The sequence below is a fragment of the Enhydra lutris genome, unplaced genomic scaffold (genome assembly GCF_002288905.1).
Source record: "Enhydra lutris kenyoni isolate GAN:26980312 unplaced genomic scaffold, ASM228890v2 scaffoldscaffold20, whole genome shotgun sequence".
Classification (NCBI taxonomy): domain Eukaryota; kingdom Metazoa; phylum Chordata; class Mammalia; order Carnivora; family Mustelidae; genus Enhydra; species Enhydra lutris.
The window spans coordinates 20,571,996-20,593,601 of NW_019154104.1; the positions used below are offsets into that span (position 1 = coordinate 20,571,996).

Here is a 21,606-nt window from a genome sequence, read left to right on the forward strand (position 1 = left end):
CGGCTGGTGACAGCGTCCAGTCGCCACACATCCGGGCTGCATCACGTTCTGGAGGCCGGCTCTGTTCCTGCTCCCACCTGCTTATCTTCGCAGCGTTTCCCCTGGTAGATGTCTTGCACATCTAATCTGACCTGACACACAGGCATCGTGGTTGCAATCCCCAGAAAAAGACGTGGTTCACTTACACAGAAATGTTGGCTAGAGTAAGGACATGAGAGCTCATGGAATTGACGGGAAGGCTAGAGAATCAGGCACAGACAAGGGCTGAAGTCCCTTCCAGCATCATAGACCATGGCCCAGGGACAGTTCTGGTTAGGACCGTCCTGCTGGACACAGGACTGCTGCCCCACCACCTTCATGCAGGTTACACTAACCCAGATCACCCCGGGAAAAAGGCCTGAACGCTGCTTGTAGACGCCAAGCCCACCAGGAACATGCCTGCACCCTGACCACCACCACCTGAGAAACAAGAACTGGCAGGTTCCCCAGATGGGAACCTCGTTCAGATGCTGGGTGACCCCCAGACGTCCGCCATCTCCCTGCAGCACCCGCCGCACGGCATTTGTTGAAATGAATTTAGAGGGTGCTGCTTCTCTTCTTTCTTCTCTTTCTGGTGGTTGTTTAGTCATTCCTTGAACATTGGAGGGCCTGGAAGCTGGGGCCAGACCTGTCCAGTGCTGCTAAACGTTTACCAACCGGCTCTCTGGAAGGAAAAAGCAGGTGTCCATTTCCATGGTATAAATACTCCACGCCTGTTTTCAAGCCGCCAACGAGAAGTCACAAGCCACAGAGCTGGGAAGAGACGCAGTCAGCTCTCCCAAGCCATGACTCCAACACCCACACCGTGCTGCCCTTGGGGAGGTCACATTCTAGTTGCATGGGAGCACTGCGAGTGAATTTAGAAGAAAACAATCTTACAAATATTCAAATATTTCCACTATGCCACAGCCCACTAGGAATCTAAAAGAAAAAGAACACCTCCCATTTGAGGATTTCTCCATTTTTCTCGCTCTACTTTTTTCTCACCCGCCCACACATATATCCATTTCCCTTGATAGAGTCAAAGTTGGGGGAAGGTGGGAGGGGGGTGCTGAAGGCTCCTTCCCAGTCTGCCCCTCAACGTGACACTGTGCTTCCAGCTCCCACACTAATCTCTTCCCCTGCCTCTCTTGCTGCTATATCCAAGTCAGGACCTTGAAACACCAAGCAAAACCGCCAGAGTGAGAAGTCCAATGCTCGGTATGTCCGACGAGGCTGTCATAAGATACGCTAGCTGGCCTTTGGAGGGGAGGTTTATCCTCAAAGCTGGGACAGAATGAGAGCCCCCCCGGCCCTTCCTGCAGACATGAGGGCTGTCCAGAAAGAACAGGTCCTGGGGTGTCCTTCAGTGCCATCAGGCCGGACATGGACGCACCCTATCTGCCCCATTCTCAATCCAGATCCTGGGACAGGGCATCAGGAGGGAGGGGGAGCCCAGCTGAGGAAACTAGAGATAGGGTGGGAGAGCGGAGTCCAGACAGCAGGTACACAGATGCAAGAAGGGGGCTTTCCAGAAAACCTGTCCTGATTGCCTCCCACCCAGCAGCTCCACCCTGAGAGCTCATCCCTTTCCTTCCACCCAGGAACACACACACACACACACACACACACACACACACACACACACACACGTATATGCACACACATGCACATACACTGTAGGGATCGGGCTACATTACCCTTTGTGGAAATTAACTGCTTGAACTCCTGAAGACATTGTGGGGCAGGTATGAGGAGCGCCCCCTCTCCCACCCTCCCCTCCAATTCCTGAGCGGGAGAAGGATTTGGGGCTCAGACCCCCACAAAGCTCAGTGTGGTGTATGGGACCAGCCTAGAGGGTCCCTCTCAGCTCAGGGTGGGGGCCCCGGCCTCCAGAGTAACTGAGTGCGGGTGGCCTGGGGGCCCCAATCAATGATCAAGAGTGACAGAGGGCAAGTCCTTGTGCCCTCGTTGCAGACCCTGCCCATCTGGCTCAGCATCTCCTGCTCTGTGGCTGCTGTCCCCGCCAGCTGCCAGAGAGGGGCCCTGGATGGGGACCCCCACAGACCAGCTGCCAAGACTTGTAGAGCCCTTCCTCTTGGTCCCTCTCCGCCACTCTCCCAGGGCGCTGCTTATCTCCTCTGCTGCTTCAGCCTGTGGATTTGGATAATTCTCAGCCGGGAAACCGAGGAGGGTCTGTGCCTTTCACCGAAAGCCTAGAAACATCATCCAGAAAGTCAGAGGACCAGCATCTCTCAGTTCAGAAATGGACTCCCCAACGCTCAAGTTAAACAAAGAGGGATATTCTACTAACTTTGGGCGGGGGAGCTTCTCTAAATTCTGTAATTTGTGGACCTGTTATCCTGACCCTATTTTCAAGTATAACACCACTGATCGGAGGTCCCCGGCACAGACCCCACGCAACGGGAGCACAAAAAACCAGGTCTAGGCTTTTTATTTTTATAGCCTTTATATAACTGTAATCCTATGATACATATCTAAGTCCCAATTCCTTATTAGAAACTCTTGGAGCTCAATCCTCTTGGAGGATTGAACATTTTTCAGCTCTTAGAAGTTCCTAAACTGCACGTGATACCATGACCTCCAGGATGTCTGGAAGCCCTCTTTTTTTTTTAAATTTTTAATTTTTTTTTGTAAACATAAAATGTATTATTAGCCCCAGGGGTACAGGTCTGTGAATCGCCAGGTTTACACACTTCACAGCACTCACCATAGCACATACCCTCCTCCCCAATGTCCATAACCCCACCACCCTCTCCCGACCCCCCTACCCCCGGCAACCCTCAGTTTGTTTTGTGAGATTAAGAGTCTCTTATGGTTTGTCTCCCTCCCGATCCCATCTTGTTTCATTTATTCTTTTCCTACCCCCCAAATCCCCCACCTTGCATCTCCACCTCCTTATATCAGGGAGATCATATGATAGTTGTCTTTCTCCAATTGACTTATATCGCTAAGCATAATACCCTCTAGTTCCATCCACATCGCCGCAAATGGCAGGATTTAATTTCTTTGGATGGCTGCAGAGTATTCCATTGTATATATATACCACATCTTCTTTATCCATTCATCTGTTGATAGACATCTAGGTTCTTTCCATAGTTTGGCTATTGTGGACATTGCTGCTATAAACATTCGGGTTGGAAGCCCTCTTTAATCAAAACTAACAACCGAAAGCAACAACAAAACCACACCCACTTAGAGCTCTACAGCCAAACACACTAATATTCACCTAAACAGGCTAAATTAAGACTCTACATAGCCTCACGCCAGTTCAGGCCCGGACTTACAAACTTAGGAGAGACCTTTCAGTTTTCCGAGCCCTCTGAATTTCATAATTACACGTGATGGATTGGAGACCCGTGAAAATGAAACATGATGTAACTACCAGTGGGGTTCCCAACATTAACACAATGTTAATGGTAGTGACAGATGCCCAGGGGCCTGCTGAATTCCGTTGGGGGGGGGGGCATGAGTGTGGGAGCATGGGAGATGGTGGGGATGGAGAAGGCATGAGTCTGTGAGTCCAACCCCCGGACTGGAGTCTGGCATCTCCATTCACTGGTTGGGACAGGTCTGGAAGTTAACTTGCCTGCATGGCTGTTTCTTCCTTTTTAAAAGGAAGAAAATGGATTAATATAAAATTCTTTAAAATGCTAAAATGGAAAATTTCCAAGAATCAACAGCTCTAGGGGCTGAAAACAAAGGAGGACAGCAGAGAGATGAGGGGTGGTGTGCTTTTGTGCACACACACACACAGGCCTCCACTCAGCACAGACCCTCAAGCCCAGCTGTGAGGTGGCCAAACAGGTGGCCCGAGTGGGGAAGGAAGTGTTTCTCAGAGTGGGGCATGTGGTCTTGGGGACACTGAAAGACACAGAAAACACAAGGCACAGACTTGGGGAACATCCACTTTGAAATTGGGAGTATGCTATGTTGGGGGTTGGGGTGAAATGTATTTCATATTGGTTTATGATGGTGCTGTGGTTATTTTTATAATAAAACAAACCTACAATAGCATGGATGAACCCTGAGAACATTGTGCTCAGAGAAATAAACCAGACACAAACAGACATATTATGCATGATTCCACTGATCGGAGGTCCCCGGGACAGTCTAATACATAGAGACAGGAAGCGGAATGGGGGTTATCGGGGCACGGGGAGGCAGGAGGAGGGAGTCAGTCCTGAAGATCTGTGCTGATGAGAGCCGCACAACGTTATAAATGTGTTGAACACCACTGCATCGTACATGTGAAAGTGGTTCAGATGGTGGGGACACGCGGGTGGCTCAGTAGGTCAGGTGTCTGGCTCCAGCTCAGGTCATGATCCCAGAGTCTTGGGATGGAGTCCCACGTCTGGCTCCCTGCTTCTACCTCTGCTCCTCCCTCTTCTCATGCTCTCTTTCTCTCAACTGAGTAAATAAAATCTTCCTTAAGATTTTATTTATTTGAGAGAGACAGAGATAGCAACAGAGATAACAAGAGAGATCATGAACAGGGAGAAGAGGGAGAAGCAGACTCCCCCCTGAGCAGGGAGCCCGATGGGGGACTTAGTTCTAGGACCCTGAGATCATGACCTGAGCTGAAGGCAGAGGCTTAACCCACTGAGACATTCAGGCATCCTAAAATTAAATGTTTTCTCTCTCTCTCTCTGTTTTTTCCAACTCCAAACATTTCTGCCTGGGACAGCCACCGTGGGACGGGTCCTAGGCTCTCATGGTCTCGTGTTCCCCTGTCCAGTTTTAGTTAGAAAATGTGAGGAATATTGTCAGACTCTGCATTTTACAGAGGAGAAAACAGAGGCCCAGAGAGGTGACCCAGTTTGACAGAAACAAGTCTGCAAGGTGCCTCCATCCTGGAGGGGAGAAGTGGAGGCTCTGGGCAGGGCACGTCTCCTGCTTTCTTGTGGGTGAGTGTGGGGCTGCTACTCGTGGTCTCCAAGCTTGCATTTTCTCACCATGGAAGGAGGTGGCATGAGGATGACCAGGGGGGACAGTGCTTGTGACGGGCTCAGTATAGCGTGGGAGGCGCATTGTTAGTAAGTGCCCAATGGTATTGGTTATATGGGGCACGTAGTTTTCTCGAGGGCTTTTCTTGGTTAAATGACAGTTCATCATATATGGAATATAAGAAAGAGCGCAGAGGACCACAGGGAAAACTGAATGGGAAGAAATCAGAGAGGGAGACAAACCAGGAGAGACCCTTGACTCTGGGAAGGAGACTGAGGGCTGCGGGAGGTGAGCTGGGGGGCGATGAGGTAACTGGTGATGGGATGGGCACCGGGTGTCGTAGGAAACTGATGAGTCATTGAACACTACATCTGAAACTAGTGAGGTACTGTATGTTGGTTAATTGAATTTAAATTTTAAAAAATGAGGGTTAAGGAAACGTATTAAGAACAGTACTATCCTTTATTCCTTCCACATTCAACGTGGTGACACTGACCCGGGACAAACCCATGTATTTCTCAAGGTCACAAGCGTGCTGGGGGGAGGAATTCTGTTTGGATTCCACTCTGACCACCTATTTATAAATACGGGGTCTCTAAGCAGATAAGGCCAAGTGGTCTTCCCCGGCACAGCCTTGTAAACAAAGGCAAAATTGGTAAATGTTTGCTCTTAGTTAAAACATGCCCCCACCCGGGCCTGTTTATGTGATCCTGCGTGGAAATCCCCTCCTGCGGACCCCTAATCCACCCGTTACATCACTTACTCACCAAACACTGGTTGAGCAACTCCCTCCCAGGGGGCCCAGGACTGGGCGGTGATCGCATGCACCCTGCCCCCCCCCCCAGGGGGGCTCACTAGAGGGCGTGGGGGTGCGGGGGCCAGCTGGGAGGCACACCCCCACGGCCTGCGTGCACTTGCCCGCATTGGTCCCCCTCACCCAGCTCAGAGGCGTGGGGGTGAGCGAGGCCTCTTCTGTGCCCCGGGGGCTGCGGGAGCTGCAGGAGCGTCCGACCCCAGGGGCGTTGAAGGAAGCCCTGGGCCCCCACACCGGGGGCGGCGGGGCCTGGGGCGAGTCGGGGCGTGTCTGCGGAAGCAGCTGGGCCGGCTGGGCCCCGTGGCGGGTGGGGAACGGGGCCAGGCTCGGTCTCCAGCGCCCAGGGCGGAGCGAGGGCCCTGTGCTGGGGCGGCCAGGCCTCCCCCCTCTCCTCCTCCTCCCCCGCCAGGCGGCTGGAGCGCGGCCAGGGGAGACGACGGACGGCCTTCCGAGCAGCGGGGTTCGGTGGGCCGGGAGCCCGGATACCCCGGCGGCCCCCGCCTGCTCACCTGTGATCCCCAACTGAGACGGGCCTCTGGGGTCAGATCACCTGCTCACAAAAACGTGTACCAGTGCATTTGACTTAAAAACGAGAATCAGTTCATGCCACAAACAGGCTTGGAGTGCGTTCCTGAGTCACCTCTTTAATGACCAAAGTTGCGTAATCACTTGGAACAAGGCTGTGACTTACCTCACCAAGTTATACACGGCACAAGAGGGAGAGGAGAGAATCTGGTCCTTGCTGCCTGCAAGGAGTCCCTCAACGGGTGACCTGCTGCACGAGGACAGGGGGAGGGGAGAACACCCGGTCCTTTTGTCTCCCTAGGGCGGGCTGTGCCGGGGGCCATCGCCTTGGGCCCCACTGACACAAAGGGGGTGCCCCTGGCTTGGAGAACAGGATCTTACATGACTAGAGTCAACAGGGTCACATTCACCCGGGGGCAGGCCGGCTGAGCTGTGGGGTTCCCCCAACAAACACTCCTGGAATTCCCTTCTGGATGGCCAGCGGAGCCACAGTAAGAACAGATGGAGTCTGGCCCTCCTCTCCCGCAGGCCCAGGCCCAGAGAGCACAGGCAGGAAAGAGACCTGAGTGAAGGCAGAGGTCAGCGGGGATAGAAGAGCCTTTCCCCTTCCAGGGGCACTTTACAGTCCTCGAGCCCCATGATGGGTTTGAACTGATGACCTCCTGGCTGGCTGGGTTATTCCAGAGAACGGCCCTGAACTAGGATGGAAAGGGGCAGGGGAAGCGTGGAAAACCCGCGAGGGCAGGATGGCAGAGAGGTCGTTCTCAGCGTTTGAGAAAATCTGAAGAAATCATACATTAGCGTCTCTCTGGTCACGTAAGTAAAACCCAGTCACCTCACTAAACAAGCCTAACGCTATTTTATGGCATATGTAGGTAAATCCAATTAGTAAATAGAAAAACAGATTACCGCCTAATGAGTTATAGTACTTGGCAGACAAGATCTTCGAAAATCTAGAAGCGGGGTCAAGTCCGTGAGATCTAGCCTCAGTCTGTCTCAGTATTTGAGGACAACTCAGCGCCGTCCCTGTGACAGCCCTAGCCAGAGGGGATGCGCCAGCCTTTAAAGAACTCGCTTAAATCCAGGTTATTTAATCATAGTGTAAATAGAGCGATCTAGCTCCCAGTGTTTTTTCTACTTTCAGATCTTCCTTGTGCATATCGCTGAGTTGTTTTTTTTTTTTTAAGATGTTATTATTTATTTATTTGACAGAGCACGGGCTCGAGCGCACAAGCAGGGGGAGCGGCAGGCAGAGAGGGCAAGGGAGAAGCAGTTTCCCTGCCAAGCGGGGAGCTGGATGTGGGGCTTGATCCCAGGGCTCTGGGATCATGACCACAGCCAAAGGCAGAGGCTTAACTGACTGAGCCACGCAGGCGCCCTGATACTGCTTAGTAGCACCTCACTAGATCTGCTACTCAAGAAAACTAATCACAATCTTACATGTCGTCAACCTCAAAATATGCTCTTGGTAGAGGGGTAACAAAATCCTTTCCTCTTTTGCATGAGGAGTTGGCCTTTGGTTACCACATAATTAAAACAATTTTAGGGGGAAAGGAGGACTAACAGCAGCAGCAAGAGTATGGGAACCCTTGTCCAAAGAATTAGGACTCCACTGGGGCGCTTGGCTGGCTCAGCTGGTAGAACGCGCAACTCTTGATCTCAGGGTTGTGAGTTTGAGCCTCATGTTGGCTGTAGAGATTACTTAAAAGTAAAATCTTTAAAAAAAAAAAAAAAAGGACTCCAGCAAACTTGGCTTGAGGCTCTTCCATTTTTCCCCTTTACAGGGTATGGCGTATGGGGTACAGAAGGGCCAGCCCCTGTGAGAGAATCAATCATGGTCAAGATTAAGACCAAGGGCTGAAAGACCCCTGTGGCAGGCCGGAACACATCCTCCATGGTTTCTACAGGTCATCTGATGAAGAAAGTATATTCTCAGTAAATACAGAAACAGATTTTGTTAGCTAATTGGGCTTTCCTCTGGATACATCATCTAATTCAAAAACCAATTATCCTTGGGCGTATCTCACATACTACTTCCTTCCTGATTTTTCTGGTGAAGGTCCTTCATCTTCATGCCAATTCAGAATCTCCCCTTTTTCTCAAACTTGGTTCCAACGTTGTTTCTGGAAAACAACCTGATCTTAACCCTGTGTTCTGGGGGTCCCTCTGCTGCTCTGCACTTCCATTCAAATGATGTAATGAATCAACACTGTACTTGCTTGAACTCATGTATGCTTATCATTTCGCTTTTAACCAGATCCTAAGCTATTGGTGGGCAAGGATTCTCCCCACCACACACATACAGAGCACACAGAAGAGTCCCCAGAGAGAATGGCTGGGACCCAGAAAACCGAGGTACTTACCTAGTGATGCTAGGAAATCCACCCTCATCATGCTTGCTTCTCAACTCTGCCTGGGGACATTCTTCATTCTCACGAAGAACGTCATTGTCAACGCCCCTAAAAATCCGAAACCTCTCCCAGCTAATGAGAACAAATCATGGTATTTCTGTGGCCAACTCTAGTGACCCTGCCTACAAGATTCATAAAAGCAAATGATGTCTGTGGTTCCCAAAGGATGAAATGAACACCTTCCCCTCTTGCTGATGCTCTTAGCCACTGGAGCCAGGAATGTATCTGTCCTTTAATATGCTCCTTCTGAAGACAACAGCCAACTCTGGTTTTCCTGCCATGACTTTTTTTTTTTTTTTAAGATTTTATTTGGGGCGCCTGGGTGGTTCCGTGGGTTAGGCCTCTGCCTTCAGCTCAGGTCATGGTCTCAGGCTCCTGGGATCAAGTCCTGCACCAGGCTCCTTGCCCAGCGGGGAGCCTGCTTCTCACTCTCTCTCTCTGCCTGCTGCTCCCCCTGCTTGTGCTGCCAAATAAATAAAATCTTTAAAAAAATAAAAAAGATAAACATTTCATTTCTTTACTTGAGAGACAGCAGGGGGCAGGGGGAAGGAAGGGCAGAGGCAGAGGGAGAAGCAGTCTCTCCACTGACAAGGGAGCTCGACACAGGGCTTGATCCCAGGACCCTGAGACCATGACCTGAGCCAAAGGCACACACTTAACCGACTGAGCCACCCAGGTGCCCTGCCCACCATCTTATTTCTGGTCAATAATTCCCAATATTTTATATGCTATTCACTGTTTAGAAACAAAAGGTTTTGCAGAGTTTTAGCAAAGTGACAGGACTAGCAATAAAAGTAGTGTTGCTTTTTTCCACCGATGTGACCTACATTAATTTTTTTTTCCTCTAAGGATTTTATTTATTTGACAGAGACAAAGAGAACACAAGCAGGGAAAGTAACAGGCAGAGGGAGGAGGAGAAGCAGGCTCCCTACTAAGGAGCCTGATGCAGGGCTCGATCCCAGGACCCTTGGATCATGACCTGAGTGGAAGGCACACGCTTAACCAACTGAGCAACCCAGGTGACCTTTTTTTTTTTTTTTTTTTTTTTTAAAAAGTAGGCTCCAGGGGCGCCTGGGTGGTTCAGCTGTTAAGTGTCTGCCTTCAGCTCAGGTCACAATCCCAGGGTCCTGGGATCAAGCCCCACACCTGGCTCCCCACTCAGCGTGAAGCCTGCTTCTCCCTGTTTCACTCCCCCATCTCTGTGTCTCTGTCAATTAAATAAATAAAATCTTAAAAAAAAAAAAAATAAGCTATGCTCCACACCCGACATGGGCGCTTGAACTCACAACCCTGAGATAAGAATTGTATGCTCTACCAACAGAGCCAGCCAGTCACCTCCGTAATAATTTTGAAAAGTTAATCCTCCAGCACATAAAAGATCTGCACTGTACTACAGCATACACGTCCCGTAAGTTCTGGACAGCTTTTACATCAATTTGAGTTAGATATTTTCTAGAAAAAAATTTCAGAAACTATTAAGAATAGTTGTTTTGGGACTTTCACTTCTGTGCCCTACTATGATCCACACCCCTCCACTATGAGTGAACAGAAACAATGCATTTGTGTTTCCTGTTTCCTGATGATGGCTCGACAGTTCTCCCAGTTATACATTATAATGCTTTCAGGGAAGAAAATCAGCACAGCTGGATTCATGCAGTCTTTATTAATCTGACAAATACAGGAAAATCTGCAATCATCTATCAAAATTATATCTTACCAAGAATCTGAAAGGTATTTAAAAAAGATGGATCACAGTCTGTTTGAATCATGTACAAAGCAGTGTCTGTAGAAGCCAAAGCCAGACGCCGAGCGTGGAAAACGATTCTGCTGAACCCTGCAGCCCGCACCTCTGATCGCCCCGTAAACGGTCCTGTACTCGCTATGCGCTACGGTTGATTTTGAAGCTGCCCTTTTACAACAATTATTTAGTTTCAAAGGAAAATTGCTCCCTGGGAAATCTCTTCTGCTACACACCCGAGCTGCAGGGCTAACACCAGCCTCAGGGCCCAGGGTGGATCCCGCTACTTCCTCAGGGCAACATCGCAGCTGTCCAAGGCCCCGGAAAACAGTCAGGGAAAAGGGTTCATTTCAGCACTTGGCTGATTTTTTAATACGCGCATCTGAGGTTTTTCCTACCAGAGGAGAGAACTGTTGGAGGATGCCGTCCGGATGATTCGGTGGGGTGAGCCTGATGACAGCCTGGTCAGGAACACTCCGCCCAGCAACTTCACCAGGGGCCGTGAAGAGCTGAAACCATGGTTTTTAATCTCCTGTGTTTGGGGGATTTAAAGAGAAGCAAGAAGATCACAAGGATCTCTTCAGGGCCCAAACTCATGACGATGATATGGTTTCATCCCAGGGCAAGAACCATTGTCCAGTTTGCAAGCCCCCCCCACCACCTCCGCCCTGAGTCAGCTTTGTGGTTGCTCCAGAGGTGAGGTTCTAGAATGGCAGGTGAGACGGTTACAGACCATCCAAAAGCAAGGAGAGAGAAAGGAGTATTTTACTGAAAGGAGTAGCTCCTGGGAGAATCAAGTCACCTTAATAACACCAAAGGGTAACCACGAAAAGGGGTTCCTGACAAGTACCCAATACTGCAGAGAAGTTAAAGATGGCATCTCTCAGCCAACAGGAAACTCTAGCTGCGTTGTGTGGATAGGTCTTACTCATCTTCACATCTTCGGACTCCAGCACCACGCCAGGAACATGGAAGACGCCGAATAAATCTCTTCAGAGTGGTTTCTGGGCTCTTTTTCTTCCAGGGCTAGATCATGAATGGGCGATTATGCAAGGCCAGGCCCTGGGGGTCAGGACCAGAGACTTCCTTGAGACCCTGACCCTGAAAGATCTTATGTGGGAGCTTAACTCTCGTCTCATATTCTACAAATGATGACCAAGACTACCATATACATTTTGAGCCCAAGGACAAGCACTAAACTTACTGCATAGACATCGGTTATGGAAGGAGAGATTTTAAGATCAAGAGACTTTAAAAACTGGGGATCCAGGAGTTTAAAAGTGAGAAGACTACCTCTCTAGTTGTTGCTTCTGCAGTGAAATCAATAAATCATTCACTTACGGTTTTCTTCCGGGATGCTTAGAAAGCTTTGTTCTCATCAAGAAATTTAATCATTTACAGTGAGAGCTGTGATCCTAGCACCACATGCTAACCTAGTGAAAATCAAAAACAGGAAAAGCAAGCTCTTCCTCTTTGAAAAAAAGGTCCACAGATCTTCCAAATATGGTTGGTATGCCCACAGGCCAGTTTGTAGCAACCTTCCATGTATAAACACTGTGTTCTGTGAGCCAGTCAGGCGCAGACATCAGTGGCCACTCTTCTTGCTCCTCTTCCTTAAGCAGGAGGCTGGGCCCGGCCCACAGCCACCCCTGCCCTGTGTGAGGGCACATCTGCCATGGACATGTTTCTGTGTTCCCTGGTGACAATCTACTTTTCATGGGGGGAGACTAGCATTTTGATATTTCAGAAACAGCTGAACTGACCCTAAGAAGAAAGTTCCGAGGCAAAGTTCTGCATCTGAGATGGGGGGGGGGGTTCAGGAAAGAAGGGGTGTTCTGCCTATGCTGAGATGTGGTTCCATCTTGGAGAAAGTGAGTTTTATTGCAATCTTTCTACACAGAACAGTGACAGCAAGGATGGACTGAGTCGCACTCACAGCACATACCCTCTTCCAGGAGGAACCTTTCATGAAAGATAGGGTATTTCTGGGACCTTTGCACAAATCAACCACTCTAGATCAGGGGTCCCTCAAGACTCCCACAAATCACAAACACATTCAGGTGTCCTTCCAGAAGATAAAACCCACATTGCTACATATCTGAGGATAAAGTCTCTTGGAAAGAAGGGGCTAAACAAAGAGACGAGAGAACCTACAACGTCACGCCCCGCCCTTCCTGTGCACAGCACTCGTCTTCTGTTTTGCCTGCAGTTCTCAACTGCCTATTAGAGCACGTTTTTTACCTACGCGGTTATGCCCAGCACACTACTGCTCAGGTTAGTTTACGATATTCTGTGACAGAAAACAGCTATTCTAAACTGCAAGGAGAACCACCAACCAGATCACATGACAGGCTGGAGAGAAAGCCGGAACAGGAAGAAAAGCTGGTCTTTCAGTTCCGCCACAAGGACACACTAAGCTTCTCACAAATGCTTCCGGTCCGATCCCACGGCTGCTGCGGGCTGTCGGAGGCAGAAGAACGGTTGTGCCGGCAGAGCTTCACTTAGAGGAGCCGCGTGCCCGCAGGCCGGTGCTCTGCTTCTGTCCCCAGCTGCGCCGCACCGGGCCTCTGCCCGACAGCCCCAATCAAAGGCATACTGAAAGGAAAGGTAAGGCAGAAGGGAAAGCGCAGGACACCCCCACTGTGAGGTTCTTGAGGAATAGCTTGGTTCTCCTTAACATCTGCCCACGGGCCGTTAGCTCACTTTGTCCCACTGGCTGAGAGAGGCCCCTTGTTTCTCTTCTGGGCAGCTGGTTCTCCTTCTGACCCTACGTCCTCCCACGCACGGCTCACCGAGTAAAATCACGGCCTTCTCCAAACTCTTATTTTGTACTGATACAACTGATTTACAGACCACCAGCTTTTGGCTGTTGGTCCAAATTCCAACACACAGTCAGAGACAATGGATTGTAGTTAAAAAAGAAAAACCAGGACAGAAAGTGCTTCACCAGCCATTTTACTCTTCTTTAATTTCACTGTCTTTGGGCACACATTGTATTTGCTACTGAAGAAATTATGGCAGCGAGGCTGACAGCACTGATTCGTAACACATTCTTTGCACCACACAGAGTAAGATCCTAGAGTACCAGAACTGTCTCATTTGCTGTGTGTCTAAGACAATGCTTATGGGGGAGTCAGGGAGAGACGGGAAGAATGGAAGCATCCAGGGGCACGAGAACCAGTAAATATGTCTAAAAACAAATAATTTGGTGGAAAAATCCAGAACTCAACTAAGGCTGATAGGTAACCGTTTGGATATAATTCCATTCTTTCCAGAAATGACTGAATTTGGAACCTGAGGTTAAGACTTTTAGGATAAAGCAACCTCGTATCAGTTCAGACTGTCCATGGGAAGAAATGGTAACCGTTGATGGTACTGAGTTTCAGTGCTTGAAAACGAGACTTTTCAAAATCAACCTATACACCTGACTTGACTCAAGGTGAAAAAAAAAAAGTCTTATTTAAAAATGGTAAGTCTGCAGCAAAAAGGTCTGAAAGTGAAAGTTGGAGCCCCGTTTCAAAAACCTTTTCATTTTGCTGCTGGTGCCCACTCTCCTTACAGTACCTCCTGCAAAGGTTCAGAATTCAAGACAGGTTCATTAGGTTGATCTTCAACATGTAGTTTAAGATGAAGAGTCCGTTTGGTTTACACCACGCCGTTTAATTTCTTGGTAATGGTAGTCCTGAGAGTCTGCAGTGTTGGTAAAATCCACCTGTGACCAAGGGTTACACTGCTGGTGGGAGCACAGTAACTTCGTGGTCCGTCCCTTTTCCTCAGCCTCGTCCCTCAAATCTGGTAGTTTTTGCACCGAGGGACTCAGTCCATCACAATGACGCATGTTCGAACCATTTTCTGGAGACACCTCCTTCCAGCGCCCAATGGTACAGGTGGTTAGGAAGACTTGGAAGGAAGCTGCAAAGAGTCCAGGTGGGAATCTTGCCTTTGTTAGATGTGGACACAGGAAAATCATCTTTTCCTCCCCATATTTTATTATAGTCAAAGGAGAAAAATCCATGGGATTCTGACTGCAAATATGCTAAATATAAAATTGATGGAATGCTAATTGGTCCATAAAGGGCTGTACAAGATAATCTGTGGCGAAGTAGAAAACAAGCCCAAAAGTGATAGAGATCGGAAGAGCTGGCAACGCTTTCTTGAAAATGGCGAGGAGTAATAATGTAAGGCACAAACCCTGTGGAGAGGAGGGGAAAAGACACAAACTCAGACAAAATTATGGAAGTATTTCATGCAAGAACAACCCACACACACACACAAGTCCTGGTCTTAATTTAGTTCACTGAATACTATCCTTTGAGGTTAAATTTTATAACAATTTTTTAATCTAAATTTTGAAACATTTATTTTCCTTTGCAGCACGGAGTTCATGAGGCACACACTGTTGAATTTTACCCCCTAATCCTAGGTAAGAAATAGAATCCAAAAATAAGTAAACTATTTTAAATTAAATAATACTGAAATTTCCATCTAAAATATTGAGTCGGCTACTGCGAGATCAGTGTGGCTGGCTAAAATCCCAGAGGTAAAAAGCATCCTCTGTGTTGTACGGGGGCCAAGAGGTGCTCACGGAACAAACCAGTCAAGGTTTATGAAGCGGACACAGGCTTCTCTCGCTATCTGAAAGTAGCGCATTCCTATGAACCTTTTTTGTAAGCCAAAATGGCATAAAGTGAGTGTATCCCCATTTTCTCAGAGTTCAAATTAAGCCACTTCACTTTTAGGAAAGACCTTCACTAGTACGGGAATGTTTTATTTTTGTATACACAAAAATCCTCCTCCGATTTCTTTTGGTTAGCAAAAATAGCGAAGCGAACTTTCCGAAAGTGGAGGAAGGCCCGTAAACACAGAGCAGTCAAGTCATATATACGGTCCATGTTTTTACCCTAGCTACTGAGACAATGTCTGAAAACCGAGCATCGTTTCAGCTTTATCCAGAATAAATCATTTCCTTCTTAAAAGACCACACATCCAGAAAACTAACCTCCAAAGAAAAATAAAACACATGAAAATTTGAATTGGTTTCGTTATCGTGACACACCACAGACGAAATCACAAATGTGGAAGTCAAGGCTCTCCTCTAACTTCACTCATGTACACCGAAGACATCCCATCTTTAGCAAAAATACCAGTAAGAGATATCTGATGACTTAACAGTTTTGAAAGCTGCAGGGCTCATGTTGTGCCACTCAAAGCAAGACCTACATGGCATCACGCACTGTGTTAGCTCTTCTTGCCTCAAACTTGCTGCCCAAGGAGCACCGTCTGCTGCAGGCTGCAGCACTGAAGGCAAAATCACCACCAGACTCAGGGACTAAATAAGGACCCAAGTACCCCTTTGAGACTGACTAGCACGCCTAACTTCCTACATGTCTACCCTGACAGGCTTAAAGCAGCGGTTCCTAACCAGAGGTGCCTATCAGCACTCTCTGGGGCACTTAAAAACAACAACAACAACAACAACACACAATTAAAACTTTAAATATCTCAGGGTAGGGGTCCTCTCGATCTAAGGGTTGTGAGTTCAAACCCCACGCTGGGTGGAGAGATTACTTAAATAAGTAAAACTTAAAAAAAAAAAAAAAATCTCAGGGGAGGGACGCAGAGTTCTAAAAGCACACTCGTGATCTTAATGGATGGCCAGGTGGCAACCTATTCAGGTAAGTTTCTTTCTTTCTTTTTTTTTTTTTAAAGCTCTCCAGGTGACTGGCACACTCCGCCCAGCCGGGGTGAAAATGGACCACCTTAAAGGGACGACATAAGCAGAGTTTTGAGATGAGCTGGGACATGTTTTTATTAATGTGTACTTACAATTAATATGGCTACAAAACAGGCTATGGTTGTGTTCCAGTCTCCACTGGCTGTGGCTGAGGCTTTACCAACCAGAACGCTGTAGAAAATAAAATCTCCTAATCCAAGTTTTACTCCCCCTAAAAAAGAAGAATTATAAAGTTTGTTACTCTTTGCGATCAATTCAAAAATGTAGGGGCGCCTGGGTGGCTCAGTGGGTTAAGCGTCTGCCTTCGGCTCAGGTCATGATCTCAGGCTCCTGGGATCCAGCCCCATGTTGGGCTCTCTGCTCAGCGGGGATACTGCTTCCTCCTCTCTCTCTGCCTGCCTCTCTGCCTACTTGTGATCTCTCTCTGTCAAATAAATAAATAAAATCTTAAAAAAAAAAAAAAAAAAAAGTAACTTCCCCTCCTCCCCAAAGTCACTGCTGCATTCCATCCTATACTGACTGAGAAAGCAGCAGATGATATATAAAATTCGGCTTTGGCTAGCTTTTCTTTTTTGGTCCCTCCAATATAAGTTTCGGATTCTAGGTAACTAACTTTGGGGTCTTCAACAGTAGATGCTGTTGTTATATATAAAAAGAACAATAACTGTCCTCTACAGAATGGTTCGTTTACACAGAGCATTTGCTCTCATCTCATCCTCACGAGAACCCCTATGAGATAGGTATAATGTACTTCATAAAATAAACCCACTGTAAATGTACAGTTCAATTATTATAAAAAATTTATAGACCTGTCCAACCATCACCACAATCCACATTTCCATCACTCCACGCCTTACACAACCACTGATCTGTTTTCGCTATATGACTCTTCTAGACGTCTCCTAGAAATGGACTCATAACAGCAAGTTGTCTTTGTGACTCACTTCTTGCAATGAACGTATTTTTGAGGTTTATCCATGATATTACATGTGTCTGTACTGTTTCTTTTTACTGACGAATAGTTTCCCATTGTATGGAAATACTGTATTTTTTTTTCAAGATTTTATTTATTTATTTGACAGACGAAGATCACAAGTAGGCAGAGAGGCAGGCAGAGAGAGAGGAGGAAGCAGGCTCCCTGCTGAGCAGAGAGCCCGATGTGGGGCTCGATCCCAGGACTCCGGGATCATGACCTGAGCCGAAGGCAGAGGCTTTAACCCACTGAGCCACCCAGGCGCCCTATGGAAATACTGTATTTTACCAGTTGACAGACATCTGGCTTGTTTGCAGTTTGGGGCTATTATGAATAACAATGCTATGAACATTATGCTGTGACCAAGGGTACACATCTTCGTGTGGACAGTTTTCACTTCCATTGGGTAGATTCCTACACGTGGAATTGCTAGGTTATACGGTAAGCTTATCTTGAGTTTTATAAAAAACTGCCAAATTGTCTTCCATACTGGCTCTACCAGTCTACATGGCCAGCAGCAATTCAAGAGCATTCTGGTTCCTTCACAGCCCTCACCAGCACTTGGTTCTGCTAGTCTGTTTGATCATAGGTTTTGTTTTTTCTTTAAAGATTTTAGTTATTTATTTGAGAGAGAGGGGGGCGGAGAGAGCGCACGCAGGGGGAGAGGCAGAAGTAGGCTCCCCACTGGGGAGCCTGATGTGGGATTCGATCCCAGTACCCCAGGATCATGACTTCAGCTAAAGGCAGACACTTAACAAACTGAGCCACCCCGGGGTCCCATGATTATAGGCATTCTGATTAATGATGTTGAGTAACTTCTCATGGGCTTATTAGCTCTTGTAATTCTCCTCTGGTGAAATATTTAGCCAAACCATTTCCCTATTTTTTATTAGGGCTATCTTTTTAAAAAATTTTATTTAAATGTGAACCAGAAATGTTTATTGCAGAAATTTAGTCAAAGTTCTCATCCGGTGGCCCCTGTTAAGGTTGGACTGGGCCCCTCTGTCCAGGGCTGGGCATATTTGAGTTATCTTCTATTACTGAGTTGCGAGCATTTTTTTTTTTTTTTTAAGATTTTATTTATTTGAGAGTGAGAGAGAGAGAGACAGAGAGAGAAAGCATGAGTGGGGACTGAGGGACAGGAGAGGAAGAGGGAGAAGCAGACTCCCGCTGAGCAGGGAGCCCAACAAGGGGCCAATCCCAAGACTCTGGGATCATGACCTGAGCCGAAGCCAGACGCTTAACTGACGGAGCCACCCAGGTGCCCCTGAGCATTGTTTGTATATCCTCAACACAGGTTCTTCAACAGGACTTGAAATATGACTTGTAAATATTTTCTTAGTTTGTGTCTTCTCTTTCCTAATAGTATCTTTTCTAAAAAAAGTTTAATTGTGGTAAAATACACAATTCAACGGCATTAAATAAACTCATACTAGTGTGCTACCATCCTTATCCTCCAATCACAGAACTCCTTGTATCTTGCAAAACTAATGCTCTACACCCATTAAACACAAACGCCTCCTTCTCTCCCTCCAGCCTCTGGCAACCATCATTCTGTTTTCTGTTTCTGAGTTTGACTACTCTTAGTACCTCATGGAATCATACAGTATTTGTTTTTGTGACTGGCTTATTTCACTTAGCATAATGTCAAGTTCATCCACGTTATAGCATCTGTTAGGATTTCCTTCCTTGGGGCACCTGGGTAGCTCAGCCAGGTAAGCGTCTGCCTTAGGCTCAGGTCATGATCATCAGGGTTCTGGGATCGAGCCCCACGGTAGACTCCCTGCTCTGTAGGCAATCTACTTCTCCCTCCCCTGCCTGCCACTGCCCCTGCTACTGCTATTAAAAAAAAAAAAAAAAAAGAATTTCCTTCCTTGTCAAGGCTGAACAATATTCCATGTATGTACACACATTTTATTTATACACTCATCCATCAGTGGACACTTGGGCTGCTTCTACCTCATTGCCACTGTGGATAATGTGAAGAAGGTGGGTGTACAAACATCTCTTCTTCTTTTTTTTAATTTATATTTTTTTAAATTTAAAAAAATTTTTTTTAAGATTTTACTTATTTATTTGACAGAGATCACAAGTAGGCAGAGAGGCAGGCAGAGGAGAGGGGAAGCAGGCTCCCCGATGAGCAGAGAGCCCAATGCGGGACTCGATTCCAGGACTCTGGGATCATGACCTGAGCTGAAGGCAGAGGCTTTAACCCACTGAGCTACCCAGGAGCCCCCGCCCCCTTTTAAACAACTCTTCTCTTAATGGCATCTTTTGAAGTGCAAAAGTTTTTAATTTTGGTGAAGTCCAGTCTATCAATTTTTTCTTCCATGTACTAGTGTTGTATTGAAGAACTCTGCCCAACCCAAAGTCATAATGTTTTTCTTCTGTTTTCCTCTAGAAGTTTTAGTTTTACCACTTACATTTCAGTTTATGATCCATTTTGAGTTCATTTTCGATTGTGTGCCTGATGGATGGATAGGATGAGGCAGGGGTTTCCATTCATTCTTTTGCATGAGGATAGCTAATTGTCCCCACACAATTTGTGGAAAAGATTATATCCTTTTCCTGTTGAATTATTTCAGCACCTTTGTAAAAACTACTGACCATAAATGTAAGGGTTTTGTAATTCTGTTCCATTGATTTATATGCCTGTCCTTGTGCCTGAATTGATTACTATGCCTTTAGAGTAAGTTTTGATGTCAAATAGTGTTAAGTCCACCAATTTTTCTTCCTCTTTTTTAAGATTTTATTTATTTGAGAGAGCTAAGAGAGCGAGCACAACTAGGCAGAGCAGTAGGCAGAGAAGTGGGAGAAGCAGGCTCTCTGTTGAGCAGGGAGCCTGGTGCAGGGCTCGATCCCCTGGGATCATGACCTGAGCCAAAGGCAGCCGCTTAACTGACTGAGCCACCCAGGCACCCCTTCTCTTTCAAAATTGTCTTGGATATTCAAAATTCCTTATATTTCTATCAGTTTACAGGCACTGACAAGCTGATCCTAAAACTTGCAAGAAATGCAAAGGCCTTAGGTTTTCTGTTATCAAACATTTTTCCCCTTCAAATTCTTTTCAAAGTAATAAGGAAAGGCTAAACATTGGATTCAAAAGATATGTTTTAACTTTGGGGCCCACTACTAATCCATAAAGCTTTACAACTGCCTTTTACCTGTTAAGTAATTATTCCAACTGAAGTTTGAGCCTGGTCTTAAAGGTTAGAGAACTACTCCCAGGAGACAGGTGGAGGGCCCTGAGAAGTATGGTCCATTCCACATGTGGAGGAGAAGCAGAGTGCTGGTTAATAAGATATTACAGAGAAATCAGTGTTCTTCTTGAATTGTGGGAGCCAGAGTGAGCTCCTCCTTAGTGGAAAAGATAAACATATGACCCATGAAATCCGAAGCTGTGAACCACCCTTTAACTTGCTAACATTCCCAGGCTGATGAATATACTCTCTGCTTTCATGTGTACAGAACAGGCCAGCTCTACTACTGAAGTACTTGTATGATCCGGAGCAAGCTGATTCAATTTCTCTAATCCTCAAATCCCTCAGCCCTAAGATGGGGATTACAAATAGGCCATTTCACAGAGTTGTTATCAAGAGTTAAAAAATAATACAGAAAGGGCGCCTGGGTGGCTCAGTGGGTTAAAGCCTCTGCCTTCTGCTCGGGTCATGATCCCAGGGTCCTGGGATCAAGCCCCGCATCGGGCTCTCTGCTAGGCAGGGAGCCTTCTTCCCTTCCTCTCTCTCTGCGTTCCTCTCTGCCTACTTGTGCTCTCTGTCAAATAAATAAATAAAATCTTAAAAAAAAAAAAAATACAGGGGCAACTGGGTGGCTCAGTTGGTTGAGCTGCTGCCTTCGGCTCAGGTCATGATCCCGGGGTCCTAGGATTGAGTCCCTCATCGGGCTCCTTGCTCAGCAGAGAGCCTGCTTCTCTCTCTGCCTCTGCCTGCTGCTCTGCCTGTGTTCTCCCTCTCTCTCTCTCTCTCTCTGACAAATAAATAAAATCTTTAAAAAGTTCCTGACATCTATAAAGACTAAACAAATGACCTTAGAAAGACTGATTTCAAATGTTACAAATGTTAAGTGCTATAAGGAACTAAAACTAAATTCTTCAGAAAAAATTTTATAGAAATGAAATTTTTAAAATGCAGGAAAAAAATTGTATCTGAAAACAAACTTGTATCTAGAAATAAGAACCATTACAACTCAATAATAAAGAGACAAATAAAAATGGTCAAAGGATCTGAATACAATTCTCCAAGAAAATATAAAAATGGCCAACAAGCACACACCAAAAATACTCAACATCATTAGCCAATAGGGAAATGCAAATGAGAACTGTATTAAGATACCACTTTATACCCACTAGAATGATTATAATCAAAAAGACAGATAAGTGTTGGTGAGGATGTGGAAAAATTGGAG

General features: G+C 46.7%; 1 protein-coding gene across 2 annotated transcripts in view; it reads right to left on the reverse strand.

The window, feature by feature from the left end:
* Nucleotides 1-10,380: 10,380 nt before the first annotated feature.
* LOC111148789 (presenilin 1) overlaps nt 10,381-21,606 on the reverse strand; it is a 63,686-nt gene continuing 52,460 nt past the window's right edge. For both annotated transcript variants that reach the window (XM_022505602.1, XM_022505601.1), the window contains exons 11-12: nt 16,301-16,419; nt 10,381-14,666 (exon numbers count right to left, since the gene is read on the reverse strand). In XM_022505602.1, coding sequence (XP_022361310.1) covers nt 14,511-14,666; nt 16,301-16,419 — 275 coding nt within the window. In that variant the 3' untranslated portion in view covers nt 10,381-14,510. The remainder of the gene's footprint in view (nt 14,667-16,300; nt 16,420-21,606) is intronic.